Source organism: Perognathus longimembris, chromosome 5, assembly GCF_023159225.1.
Source record: "Perognathus longimembris pacificus isolate PPM17 chromosome 5, ASM2315922v1, whole genome shotgun sequence".
Lineage (NCBI taxonomy): Eukaryota > Metazoa > Chordata > Mammalia > Rodentia > Heteromyidae > Perognathus > Perognathus longimembris.
In genome coordinates, this window is record NC_063165.1 from 47251265 (window position 1) to 47266500 (window position 15236).

The following is a 15236-nucleotide window of genomic DNA, read 5'->3' on the forward strand; positions in this document are numbered from 1 at the left end:
CTCACATATCTAGTTTTGTTTCTTCCATTGAAATAATCACAATTGTTTCCTCCTATATTTTATTACTTATAAACTGAACAAGAAATGTACTCACTGCCTTACATATGAAACTGTAACCCCTCTGTAATTCACTTTGACAATAAAGGAAAAAAATGGGGAAAAAAAGAAATAAAACAACTGAAAATGAAAAAAATGTAATTTCTAGTTATCCTAAGAAATATTTATAGTATACAAATTTATCTTTAGTGATAGGTGTTTTTCTTATAATTCTAAAGAATTAATAATTTTCATTTTTATGATTGCCCTTGATTAATCCATATGACTCATTACTTCAGTTTTCAACTATACTAGACATTTAAATCGAATTTATTAATCTGAAAATTGTGAATAATTACTAAAATTATAAATATATTAATGTGGTTATATTTACCCAGATTAAATTAAAACTTGATTTTTTAAGTCATTAGAGGTACGACTTCAGTATGATGTTGAAGATATTATTACCCCTGAACCAGAAACAAGTCCTCCGTTTCCAGATCTCTCATCCCAACTTCCTTCTTCAAGGAGTCTTTCTGGGAGCACTAACACTGTGGCTAGTGAAGGAGTAACAAAGGACAGTATCCCATGCCTCAAGTAAGACTCACTACTAAATTCTAAAATAATGTGCATTATTATCATGTAATTCTGAAGGATAGAAAATATTTTCCTCCTTCATTCACTTATTTATGTAGTTTTGTTCTTTCCCAGAAAGAGCCAAAGGAAACATGGTTTTGATAGAATGAGAAGTTTGGCAAGGCAAAAACTTGGCCACCAGTTTGGTGTATTCAAACAGTAGGAAATTTCTAGGAATAAAATTACTGTTACTTCTGTATTCACTCAATACATCTCAACAAAAGTTAGCATCATAATCAAAGTTATTTCTTTTTGGCAAAGACTTATCATTACAGCATAGGTTTTCTAATTATCTAATATTTTTCTATGGAATGGTAAAAAAAAAAAAAAAGTAAGGGAAAAAAACTAGGGAAATACCAGAAAATCAATGTGGTAGTGAAGATGAAATAAGCAAAAACAATTGTTGCAGCGCAATAGATTTGTTTTAAAAATAATGAAAATCTTAACGATAATTAAGAACTAAAAGGAAAAAACATCAGTATGTTCTATAGTCAGCACCTAGACAGCATATAGCAAAATTGATCTACGTAACACTATTCTATGAATTACATTATGAGTAGTTCTTCAGTTGTATATAATGCTTTGCTAAATTATATATCAACATTCATCTTTAAATCATTTTCATTTTCTCAATTTATACTTTTATATATACATTAGCTGATAAGCATTTCAGTTAGCCAACACTTCATTTTGAGCAAGGTTACAGCTCTTGCCAATGATACATGTTTGTTGAGTTATTCGATTTTTCTTTTCCTTTTGTGTCTTTGTGTACCTACTGAGTAATCATAATAGGATTTTTAAAGAAAAACTGGAGGGAAATGAATTAACCAAAGAATATCTGGTAAAATTTTTCCAGGTAGAGGAACATCTAAAGCAAACTCTTTAAAGTGCCTAGCATGTTTAGGAAAATTAGGCATTGTTGCCTAAGGGAGAGGTCAAGGAACTAGGAGATGAAGTTACGTAGGTAACAGAGGCCCAATTATAGAGAATTATAAGAAATTTGTCTTTATTCCAAGTAGGAAAAAGAGGGACCATTAAAGAGCTTTGAGTATAAAAATAACATGATCACTAGATCACTTTAGTTGCTGTGTTAAAAAGGGTTGCAGGAACCAGCTAGGTGTCGGCGGCTTTCGCCTGTAATCCTAGCTACTCAGGTGGCTGAGATGTGGGGATAGTGGTTCAAAGCCAGCCTAGCAAGAAAGTCTGTGAGACTCTTATCTCCACTAAACTACCAAAAAAAGCCAGACGTAGAGCTGTGGCTCAAGAGGTAGAGTGCTAACCTTGAGCAAAACAAGCACAGGGACAGCGCCCAGCTCCAGGACCGGCAAAAAAAAAAAAAAAAAGAAGGATGCAGGGCAAGGTAGAGCTTTGAGATCAGTAAGTAGGCTCTACTTATAGATGACATTAAGGGTTAGATCATTTATTTTAGCAAAGCCTGAATGTTCATTTCAACTTAAATTTTATGTAAACAGTAAATCATTTTAGCATCACTTCATCCCTATCACTTCATTGAGCATACTTTCAAAAGCTACTTATTGTATACTTGGATTTGAATTTAAATAGACATTGCCTGTGTTTATTTTACACCTTTAACTTAATTTTATTTGTTTAGTTTACTTGCATAGAGAATAATTTTTTCTCCTGTTCTAGTGTTAAGACACGGCCTGTGCGAATGCCTCCAGGATATCAGGCAGATCTTGTTATTCAGTTGGTGTGGGTAGATGGTGAGCCTCCTCAACAGATTACCAGTCTTGCTGTAAGCTCAGCATATGGAATGTAAGTTTTTATTTTCTTTATGATTTGTATTTTTTATGTTTTTAGATATTTCCTTTAAAATATTTGGTCAAGTCAGAAGAGGCTCATGCCTGGATTTTATTAAATTGAACATAGTATAAAAATATTAAACTTTTACTATGATCATTTCTTTTTGTGTGTGTAAAACTTTCTTTTGTGATCCTACTCAGATGTGATTAGGAAGTTGTTAGAATATTTTTGTATTTGTACTTTTATGTTTGTTTGGTTTTGCATTTTTTTTTTGTCCTTCAGAGCTTTATCTAATCTAGTGATCAATTCATCTCTGGAGTTCAAGTTTGATTATTTTTTTAATTCTGTACCTTCCCTTTAGTCTTTTAAAAGATTCTTACTCTCTTCTAAAATTATTCTTGTTTTTTATATCTTGAACATGTTGACTATAGTCCTAATTACTCTTAGATACTTTGTTATATCGAATTGTGTCCACATGGGCTGGGGATATAGCCTAGTGGCAAGAGTGCCTGCCTCGGATACACGAGGCCCTAGGTTCGATTCCCCAGCACCACATATACAGAAAACGGCCAGAAGCGGCGCTGTGGCTCAAGTGGCAGAGTGCTAGCCTTGAGCGGGAAGAAGCCAGGGACAGTGCTCAGGCCCTGAGTCCAAGGCCCAGGACTGGCCAAAAAAAAAAAAAAACCAAAACGAATTGTGTCCACATGGGCCAGTTTTCTCTATTACATTTCTGTGTTTTTAAAATTGAGACATTAACATTATTTGATGTCCTATTGATGTTACCTACCCACAGTATTTCTATTTCATTTGGCAGGCAATGGATATTTTGGGGGAGAAGGGGCCTTTAAAGGGTTTGAATTTAGGATTTCAAGCTTGCTAAACTGGCACTCTACCACCGAGCCATGCCTCCAACCTATTTTATACTGGTTATTTTTAGGATAGAATCTCATTTCTTGCCCAGAAGCATGCCTGAGACTTGATCTCTTACTTTTGACTTTTTATTGTTGCCGGGACCATAGGTGTGTGTCACTACGTCCAGTGTCCCTCTGTGGAGATGGGGTCTCTTGGATTCTTCCGTGTAGACTGGCCTGGAACCTTGCTTCTCACAATCTTAGCCTCGTGTGTAGCTTTAGATAAAAAGCACATGCCATTGGACCCAGCTCTGGGTTGAGAAGGGTCTCAAAAACTTTGTCTTGGCTGACTTCAAGCTGTGGTCCTCCCACTCTTGGCTTCTTGGCTAGTTAGAATTATAGATACGAGCCACCAGTACCCAGCTATAGTCAGCTTCTCTCTTCAAATGTTCCAAATTCTTGGCATCTTTAGTAACTTCATTCTGTCTTCTCAGAATTTTCTGCTTCATTTCCATAGCTTCATTTATCATTTTCTTTTTTTTCTTTTTTTTTTTTTTTTGCCAGTCCTAGGCAGTGAACTCAGGGCCTGAGCACTGTCCCTGGCTTCCTTTTTGCTCAAGGCTAGCACTCTGCCACTTGAGCCACAGCACCACTTCTGGCCATTTTCTGTATATGTGGTGCTGAGGAATTGAACCCAGGGCCTCATGTATACGAGGCAAGCACTCTTGCCACTAGGCCATATTCCCAGCCCTTCATTTATCATTTTCTCAAGATCTCTGTAGGGAAATTAAGTAAGGCAGCCTCCCTCATCATGACTTCTTGGAGGGCCCTGAGGACCCAACATGGCTCAACATACTCAGATACCCTTGAGTCATGTATTGTATGCATGTACTACCTCAGATAATCTTGAGGCCATCCTGGTTTTTTCTGCAAGCTGATCACCCATCTGAGTGAGGTGTTTGTTTGTTTTTTTTATTGTCAAGCTGATGTACAGAGGGGTTACAATTATATACTTAAGGTGGTGAGCACATTTGAGGCCTAATTGGAATATTGCAAGACAATGTGCTATGCTGCTGCTGAGCCTGTGGACTGAGAACATATCATTAAAGCATGGAGGCCATTCCTATTGAGCCTTGCGTTTTCTTTCATCTGTTCTGAACTGTACTTCAATCTATCTGGAACTGAGAACCAATAACACAGGCTCCCTGTAGGGATTAAAATGACACTACATATTGCCTGGCCTCTCATGATGTCCTTTGAAATGTTAGTAGACATCTTGCACCTCTTACATTCTGCATCCCTACCAAACCAGCCTCATGTGAATGGCACCAAGGTCTGCTATGAGCTGGGAGAGTAGACCACTGGAACCATAGTCTTAAGAGTTGTTCCTTTTGTACAATGAAGTTTTCTTTTTTCTTTCATCATGTGTGATGCTAATGTGTTAACAACTAGTCAGGAGGCTACTCGTGGTATTTGTTCTTGAAAAACTATATGAATAACCAACTGAACAATATTAGTTATTTCTACTTCAGAAATACTCATTCAATTTGTGACATATATGTGAGTTGGTTGGCTTTTCATTTTTCATGGTTACTAAATACCTGAGGTAACTTAAGGGAAGAAAGTTTTTTTTGTTTTGTTTTGTTTTGGCCTGTCCTGGGCCTTGGACTCAGGGGCTGAGCACTGTCCCTGGCTTCCTTTTTTGCTCAAGGCTAGCACTCTGCCACTTGAGCCACAGCACCACTTCTGGCCATTTTCTGTATATGTGGTGCTGGGGAATTGAACCCAGGGCTTCATGTATACGAGACAGGCACTTTTGCCACTAGGCCATATCCCTAGCCCAAGGGAAGAAAGATTTTTTTTGGTCTATAATTTTAAAGGTTTCAGTTTGTAGCTACTTGTTCCTGTCAGTTGGGCATGGAATGTAACAAGGAGCATGTGATGAAACTAGCAACTCACCTCATAATGTCATAATGATCAGAAAATAAAATAAAAACAAAGAAGTGGTATCTATTGCCTTCATAGGCACACCATTAGGGAACTAAAACTTTACATGACACCCTACCTCTTAAAGTTTCCACAACTCCCAATGGCACCAAATTAGGAACCTATGAAGGAACATTATCTATAATGTCCTTCCCCATGTACTACAAAGGCTTATACTATTTCACAATGCAAAATACATTCAGTATATTTCTAAGAGTTCCAAAAATCTTAACTGCTCCAAGATTGCTCAAAAGTACCAAACCTTAGCTGTGTGCTGGTGACTTACACCTGTAATCCTAGCTACTCAGGAGGCTGAGATCTGTCAAGCCAGCCCAGGCAAGAAAGTCCATGAGACCCTTATCTCCAATAAACCACTCAGAAGGAGCTGGAAGTGGCACTGTGGCTCCAGTGGTAGAGTGCCATCCCTAAGTACAAAGAGGCTCAGGGATAGTGCCCAGGCTCTGAGTTCAAGCCCCAGGACTTGCAAAAAAGAAAAGATAAGGAAAAAGAAACATCCCAAGTCCAACGTTTCTTTCAAGACTCAGCTGTGAGCCCCTATCAACCATAAAATGTCAAGTTACATATGTCTAAGATACAACAGCACACAATAATCATCCCCATTCCAAAATTGAATAATAGGGCATAATAAGGAAGAATTGGACCAGAATAAGACTAAACCTATATGAAAATAGTAAATTCCATAACTCTGTTTGCCACACCAGAGAAAGTTGGACTCTCAAAGGTTTGGTCAACCTTTTTGACTTTCTGTTTACTTTCCACATAGCCATTCTGTCAGGCTGGCCTTGTATTCCTTCAGCTTCCAATAGCCAGAATTTCATAATCTTGGCATCTCTATTATGCTCCATTGAAGCTTCAACTGCAGTTTCACACTTTCATGAACCTGTTGGGAGCAAGTTTCAGGGACACAGATAGTGTCATACAATACCTGGAATCTCGGATTTACTTGAAAATCTGAGGGTGAAAGCTTTCACAACTTACTTTCATAACTGCTTACCTTCAAAACCATAATCATATTGATTATATTATCTGTCATCATTGTCTTCTTAAACCATGCCAACAATAACCTCTGGTTATCTTACTGGGAAGATTTCCTTAATTATAAATATTTATTTGAAAATGCATCTGATTACATATCTAGGCATTTGTAGCGAAGTGTGACATTTCTTGACCTGTATGTCCTTTGCATGGCAAAAACATTGTGTGTCATTTTGTTGGTAAAAACCATAAGATCAAATTAAAGTCCAGGTTGTGTAATCACTGTGTAAACAATAAAACTGTTTGATGAAATGTGATTTCAATTCAATCTAAGTTTTTGCAGGAAATAGTTATTACACTATCTTATGTAAAAGACAGGCTTCTTTCTTTACTTTAAAAAAATCTTTCACTGCCTTGTCTTCTCAATCCTAGACAATATTTGCAGTTGTCTTATATTTAACAATAAAAAACAGTCAAGCTTGTGATACATTCTAGTTGTGAATTTTTCTCTTTCAGAGTTGCATTTGGAAACTGCAATGGTTTGGTTGTGGTGGATTTTATACAGAAGACAGTACTGTTAAGCATGGGAACCATTGATCTGTACAGATCAAGTGACCTCTACCAGCGGCAGCCAAGGTCTCCTCGAAAGAATAAGCAGTTTATTGCAGGTAGGAGAAAATGGATTATGAACAAAATTCTTCATCTGTGTTTTTCTTTCAGATTTATGATTTTTCTGTGATGTTATTTGAATGCATGGTAATATTAACTCAGCATGATTTATGTTAATATTAAATAAAATGAATTATAAACAAATTATAAGTAAAATGAATTACAAGTAAGTAAAATGAATTGGACAGAAACTGAAAATCTTGGACTGGGCATTGAAGGTTACTAAAGTTCAGTTTGCTGTTAAAATTAGGAAACCATCTCCAGTTAAGTTGAATTCTGAAGAAATAACAGAAAAAGAGAAACTATTATACATTTAATAATGCCATGGAAATTAGGGTTTTCTGGTTGAAAAAGCTGCTTACAATGCTTGTGTTAAACAGGTTAACTTCTAATATATCTTGCCCTATTAGAACTAACTAAAAAATTTTCACTAGCTTTTAACATTTTAATTAACTTCATATTGTAGCTGTCACTTTTCTTCATGGTTAGTGACTTTTTTAGAAGTATTTTTACAAATACCATAATTAATATTTATTAATACATTTAAATACTATGAAGTTGCTTTTTTGGCAGGAAAATTATTTTGTTTAGCTATAAATGAAATAAGCTTCTTTAAATTTTCTCTTTGTTTTATTTAAAATAATCAACTTTATTGAAAGGTGTTGAAACCTTTATTAAATACATTCATGAACAGAATGGTTTACAATAATAATGTAAAACTTGATATGCTATTTTCCAAATAATAAGTGTGTTCAATTTAACATTAGAATGAAAATGAATGGATTTTTATTTTGGAGTAATTAAATTTGTTACACTTTCTAAATTGCAAGTTTAGAGTCTTTTCAGCAACAGAGTTTCTCCTTTAGAACCTGTGGGGTTTTTGTTAGGCAAGTCAACTTTTAACAATGTTTTAGGAGTGCTGAAAATTGTTCTGCCTCTACGACTACAAGCTTTTGAAAGAAAAATTGTACATACATATACTATAGTATTCCCTCATGACTAGGACAAAATAAAATTGAATGTGAAAATACAGTGTTTCTAGGATAGGGAGAGATTAAGGTGCTGAAAGCACTTCTTGGTCAAAAAAGTAGCACATCTTCTGAAAGCTCTAAGTAGGTGAAAAAGTGACTATTTCAAAACATAAAACCTTCAATTCAAAGGTGGTGATCCTTAATGATTATAATCACAACTTATTTTTTTTCAATACTGAGGTTTAAAGTTAAGGACTTGCAGTTGCTAGGTAAGCACTTCATTGCTTAAGACCAGTCCCCAGCCCATTGGCTTTAGTTATTTTTCATGCAGGAATCTTAACTTGTGTTCAAAGCCAGCCTTAGACTGTGACCTTCCACCTATGTACCTCCTTCACATCTGGGATTCCAGAAATGCACCACCTTGCCAATTCTTCTTCCTCTTCTTCTTCTTCTGTTTTTTTGTTTTGTTTTGTTTTTTGTTGTTGTTTTTTTTTGTTTTTTTTGTTTTTTTTTTGCCAGTCCTGGGGTGTGGATTCAGGGCCTGAGCACTGTCCCTGGCTTCTTTTTGCTCAAGGCTAGCACTCTTCCTCTTGAGCCACAGTGCTGCTTCCAGCTTTTTCTGTTTATGTGGTGCTGAGGAATTGAACCCAGGGCTTCATGCATGCTAGGCAAGCACTCTACCACTAAGCCATATTCCCAGCCCCCTAATTCACTTTTTGAGATGAGGTTCTAATTAACTTTTTAGCCTAGGCTGGCCTCAAATGATGATCCTCCCAATTTCTATCTCCCAAGTGGCTAAGATTACAGGTATAAACCAGAATTTTGATGACTTTAAAATAGGGATAAATTTTCTATTTTAATACACAACTATAATGAGTATATACTTTATGTTACAAAAAAATAAACACTAATGCCCACAATATTACAAAAAAAAAAAAATCCCCAGCCTTTCCTTTTACTTTCTGAAGTGTTAAAGAAAATTATTTTGATATTAACAAACTGATTTTACCTATTATAAAAAAGTAAACTATGTATAAGAAAAATGTGCCATAAATTTATATATTTGATTAAATAAAATTGCTACTGCATTCTCATCATCCATCTCTCACATTTTACTTTCTAGTTGATTTATTTTTAATATCTCCTCTAATTTGGTTACTTGATCTTGCTGCTATTACTTCATTTTGGCTGTTCTAGATCCTGGTATGATATCACTTCCTTTCACTTTAGATTATTTTTCTCTCTTTCTTATGCCTGCTGCTGATGCTGGTGTTCTGGCATGTTCCAAAGACAACTTTTGCATGCGTGGCCTGTCTAACTTTTATCCTGATTTAACGAAACGGATCCGTACTTCCTATCAGAGTAAGTTCTATAAAGGTTAGGCTAATAGCTTTCTAAGTCACAGTGCTTGAGTTAAGTCTGTACGTCAGTGCTCCATAATGTGTTTTTCTTAAAACACATTCAGCATGCATGCACATTTTTGTTTTGTTATGGAAGTGCAACTTGATAATTTTAATTTAAGAACTACATGCATATTACTGTCATGTATCCATTCACATATATCCTTCATTGCAAAATTTATTTTAAGCCATACTGACTAGGTCCAATTAGTCCAAGAATCACTGTCTTTTGTTTTAAGGAAGAATCTCTGTGTTGTCTTTGCAAATAATGTCGGCTTACTATATCAATATTTTCATATTTGAAGAACCTTGTACTTTTGGCCATTTTATAGCATTGATATAACAAGTACCACACCATTTGCTTATACTTATTGGGGACAACAAAATATTCATAATCTCCTTTTATCAAAACAGAACACCCAAACCATATTTCTATAGTTAGTCATTTTAGGTACTGATTTTTGTGAAATGGAGGATTTAAGTCACAAAAATGACAAATATTTCCTTTGGTAGCAAATATAGAGTTGAAGATAGGTGGAACAGACAATTCTAAAAGCTGGTGCACAAAGTGTGGGGAGTGAGTATATGTGTAACTAGAGGTACAGATGATATTAGTGTTAAAATAGGTAAATGTGTTTGGCTTTTAAATATTTGTATTCTGTTAACAAATATATTTGATTCAGATTGCTTACTTATATATAAGATAGCCTTATGGTTATGTAAAATGTACATGTATTTGTACATACATATACATAAATACTCATATATGCATATTACTTGTGACCTGTATTTTTTCAGACTTACTAGCTTGTAGATACTAAGTGAATCATGTCATTATAAAACCTAAAAGCTTACTGGTTTATGCCTGTAGCTTAAGAAAGCCAGTTCCTGTGAAATCCTTAACACTTCTTTCCTGGAGTGACCAGCTGGTGACTCAGTTTTGCTTTTATTCTCTAGCTTTCTACTCTAGCAGTGCCTCTCTTTTGCACTTCTCGCCATCTCTGCTCTGAGTACCTGGGTGAGAACTGTAATGTCCATCTTCACTTCTGCTGCTCCTAAAATTTATTAACTACTAAGATATTTCTTAACATTCAAATGTTACATGTAATTTCATTTTCTATGATAGTTTTATTGGAATACAGCTACACAAATTCATGTACATATTTTCAATGACTGCCTTCATATTATAATGACATAACTGAATGTTAAAATAAACCTTAAGTCACAAGGCCAAAAATATTTACTATCTTTGTTTTTACATAAAAACTTTGCTAATCTTTGTTCTGTCATATTCTTTCATATGTATCCTCCATAACCACATAAAGGGTTTGCATAGAGAACCTTTCCTACTAATAGTCTGTCTCCAGACTATCTCTGAATCCCAGGTTATCTTTAAGCTAGAACCCCTCTGCATTGTATGTATGTGTTGGCTTTGTGTGTACACACAGAGAGATAGAAATTTTTCTGGAACATTTTATTTCACTAATTTTATTTTATTTTACTAATTTCTGTCATCAGAAATCACTTTTTCCTCCTCTCCCAATTTTACCGATTATCAATGAAATAACTTTCAAAAGCGAACCAATATGAAATTATATATATATATATATGTTTATATATATGTTTAAAATGAGTTTAGACAATGTGTTCTTTAAAAGTTTAAATCAATTTTGGTCTTTAATTATTGTCACATTTTATTTTGAACTCAGAAGTTTTCATTTAGGAGGAACATCTTATCTCAAACCTTTTTGGGGGCTTTGCCCAAGACACTTTACTTTCCATATTTTACATGTCATTGTTAGAAGACGTGAAATGCTTTGAAAAAACAACAACAGGTATATGTTCAGAAGATTGCAAACTAGTTCTACTTTTCCAAATTATTAACTACTTAGACATTTAATCATTTGGAGTTTTTCTTCTCATAATAAAGTAAAAAAAACAAAAAACAAAAAAACACAATCCCTACCTCCCTGGGAGTATGGAGCTATTCTAGGTTAATATTTATTAAAATATTGCTATAATGTCACATATTTTATATTCTAGCACAAAACTAAGCAAAGAGATTAACTTTCTAACATCATAACCACAGTATGGAAAATGTAGATCTAATAAAGCTCAAGTCATTTATTCCAATACTCAGTGCTTTGAGTGTGATGACAGGAATTTCCTAGTTATAAACATATTTTGTAACACTTGAATCAAAGGAAATTTGAGTATTAGGCTTAAGACAGAACATTGTCAGAAAAAAAAACATGCTTCTATGTAAATTTCTAGTTATGCAATAGTAGGTTCTTTGGAGAGTTTCATACCTGTTTGTGGATATTTTTCCACTTTCAGTGAATGTTTTTTTTTCCAGTTTTGGGAATGAAAACACATTTTTTTAAATGGGAAGTATAAAAGAAGGAAAGTAGAAGAGAACTAGCAAAGAGGGGCAAATGACATTTAAAATGAATGGTAAAAAATCAAAAACAATAAAAAAATAAGTGTAAAAAAGGAGGAGGGCCTAAAAGTAAAAAAGTCAGCAAAAATATGGTAAGCAACAAATAGTAAAAATGCATGTATTCGTGCATGTATTTTTAACAACTACTGGGCTGAATTTTTTAGACATTGAAGAATGATGAGTTGAAACAATTTATGATGGTTATCTTCCACTTATTATAGTCTCTATAAAGGTAAATAAAATCAATACATACAATATTACCATGAAAAAGGTAGCAATACTATGGTAGATAAAAATGAGATAGAATGATTTTAGTATTGTCATGGAAAAGTTTGTCCAATGAAGAAACATTTAAGAGAAATTTTGCAAAATAAGAAGCGGCTAACAAATGATGAGGATGTGGGGAAAAAAGACACCCTAATACACTGTTGGTGGGAATGTGAATTAGTGTAACCACTATGGAAGGCAACATGAGAATCCTCAAAATCTAAAAATATATCTACCCTATGATCCAGCTATACCACTCTCAGGAATTTATCTGAAAGGTTGCAAGTTAGGATACAATAAAAGTATCTGCACATCCATATTCATTGAAACATAATTTACAATAACCAAGTTATGGAATAAACCCAAATACACTACAACTGACAAATGGATTAAAAATTTGTGTGGTATACAAAAATATACAATGTTTTCATCCATCAGGAAGAATAATATTATGTCATTAACAGGGAAATAGAAGGACCTGGAGAAAAATAATGATGTTAAATAAAGTAAGATAGACAAAGGGTACCTGTTTATGCTCATATGTAGAAACTAGACCTAAAATATAAACATATTTGGAAACATAGATCCATATACATGTGTACATGATCAAACTGAATAAAGTGTGTGTGCAAAGGAGAGAGATTCCATGGTGTTACCCCCTTTGAACAATTAACAAGCAGTTCAAGAAAATAAATACTAGGAAGCTGAAACATGTCTTCATTGAAGGGGTTTGGGAATAAACACAGGAGGACAGATGAATGAAAAGATGAATAATGAGCAAGTATTGTTATAATACTCAGTATACATGTCTGAAAACTGAACCAGGAAACATTCTTGACTGCAATTAACTGGAGAAAGGATATTTTTTCTACAAATGATACTTAAATAAGTGGTTATCCTCATGCAGAAAAAAAAAGCCTTGACCCAGATTAAAGACAAACACAATTCACAATGTATCATGAACTTAAAGTTAAGAAGAAAAACTAAAAAATTTAAGGAAAGAACAAAAGAAAAATTTGTTTCCTTAAGTTAGATGGATCTTTCTGAAATACCAAAAACATGTTCTGTAGAGAACATGTAGATCAATCAGTCTTCATAAGCAAAATGAATGAAGCACAAGAATGAAGACTGAAGCCTTAGACTAAAAAAAATCTGCATATCATATATATGATAAAGAACTGTGACTAGAATATAGTAAAAAAAACTTGCTAATAAAACTGATCAAATTAAAAACAGCAAGAGAACTTTAATAATGGTGTAACCATTTGGCAGGTTCTTAAAGAATTAAATATACTCTTACTATCTGATGTGGTTATATTATTTCAATTTACCCTATGCAAATGAAATTGGGCACCGATATGAAGACATTCATACCATCTTTTTTTTTTTTTTTTTTTTTGGCCAGTCCTGGGCCTTGGACTCAGGGCCTGAGCACTGTCCCTGGCTTCTTCCCGCTCAAGGCTAGCACTCTGCCACTTGAGCCACAGCGCTGCTTCTGGCCGTTTTCTGTATATGTGGTGCTGGGGAATCGGACCTAGGGCCTCGTGTATCCGAGGCAGGCACTCTTGCCACTAGGCCATATCCCCAGCCCCTCATACCATCTTTATCTAAAACTAAAGCAATGCACACTCAAAACAGGTAAATGGATTAACAAACTGTGGCCTGTGTATATAACAATATGCCACCCCAAAAGGAATGGAATTGTAACCAAGGGATTAAAAAAAAAAGCATGAAAATCAAACTCATAAACCCAATATCCTGCTTTTCATACAGAACTATCCAACATACTCTGGAAAGCAGTACTGGGGTCCCTCAAAAGACTAAACATAGAGCTTCTCTGTGATCCAGCAATCCCACTCCTTGGCATTTATCAAAATGACCACAAGCCAGCCCACACTAAAGCCACTAGCACAATCATGTTCATTGCATTATTATTTACCATAGCTAAGATATGGAATAAACCCAAATACTCCTCAGTGGATAAACAGGTCAAGAAAAATGTGGTATATGTAACAATGGAGTTCTATGCTTCTATCAGAAAGACTGACATTGCCCCATTCATAGTGAATTGGAAAAACTTCAAAAAATTATATTAAGCAAAGTAAGCCAGACCCAAAGGCATACAGGCTGCATGGTTTGTAATAACTACAATATGTATGGGATATTCTTAGGAGAAGATCACAATGGCTCAATAGCTATATGCATATGACCATATAAAATGATGCTTATTGAAATGAACTCCAAGAAATGGAAACGAGATTTTTTTATTGTACTGTTTGCAGTTATTTCTTTTTTCTTTTTTCCCTTGTTGTCACTATTTTTTATTTCTGTACCCTTTGTCTCTAATATAAGTTTATCTTATCTAGGGAAGTGAAGGAGAATCACAGAAACAGTGGGACCAAGGGTGAACCAATTCAAGACTAATACTCACTAGATACTACGTTGGAAATGAACTTTATAAGTTGAGGGAGGAGAGGGGTCAAGTGGGGAAAAAGTGGGAGAAAATGAGGGAGGGGTAACACTGTTCAAAAGAAATGTTCTCATTACCTGACTTATGTAATTGTAACCCCTCCTGTACATCACCTTTACAATATAATTTAAATTTAAAAAAAACTATCCAATGTAATAACTCACATATGAATATTTTAATTTTATACTGTTGTATTATATGTGTGGATTCTTTTTATATGTGGTGATTCTTTTTATAGAACAACTTGAGAAACTCCATCTCAGGAGACAGGTACTACACACCTATCATTCCAGTTCCTCAAGGAAGCCTAAATATGAAGTGAGGGAGAAGTTCAGGATGGCCTGGTTATAAAGAGAGACATTGTCTCAAAGTAAACCAGCACAAAAAAAGGGCTGATGACAGACTCAAGTGATGAGTGCCAGCTTAGCAAGCATAAGAAAAAAACAACACACACACACACACACACACACACACACAGTAGTGTCTGGAAGCCAAAATAGTACTGGACTAGAAAGGAATAAGTAGGGAAATAGCACAAGTATATATTGTATTCAAAAATATTTGATTATAAAATGATTCAGGCTAGGCACCGATGGCTCATGCCTGTAATCCTAGCTACTCAGGAGACGGAGATCTGAGGATCCTGGATCAAAGCCAACCAGGCAGTGAAGCCTGTGAGACTCTTACCTTCAATTAACAACCAGAAAACTGGAAGCAGCACTATGGCTCAAGTGGTAGAGCGCTAGCCTT

General features: G+C 34.8%; 1 protein-coding gene across 4 annotated transcripts in view; it reads left to right on the forward strand.

The window, feature by feature from the left end:
* Positions 1-15236, forward strand: part of Stxbp5l (syntaxin binding protein 5L) — a 179606-nt gene that overhangs the window by 118382 nt on the left and 45988 nt on the right. For 2 of the 4 annotated variants that reach the window (XM_048346722.1, XM_048346724.1), the window contains exons 17-20: positions 461-633; positions 2323-2448; positions 6786-6937; positions 9200-9271. In XM_048346722.1, the coding sequence (XP_048202679.1) occupies positions 461-633; positions 2323-2448; positions 6786-6937; positions 9200-9271 (523 nt within the window). The remainder of the gene's footprint in view (positions 1-460; positions 634-2322; positions 2449-6785; positions 6938-9199; positions 9272-15236) is intronic. The other 2 variants (XM_048346723.1, XM_048346725.1) reach the window with 1 other exon arrangement.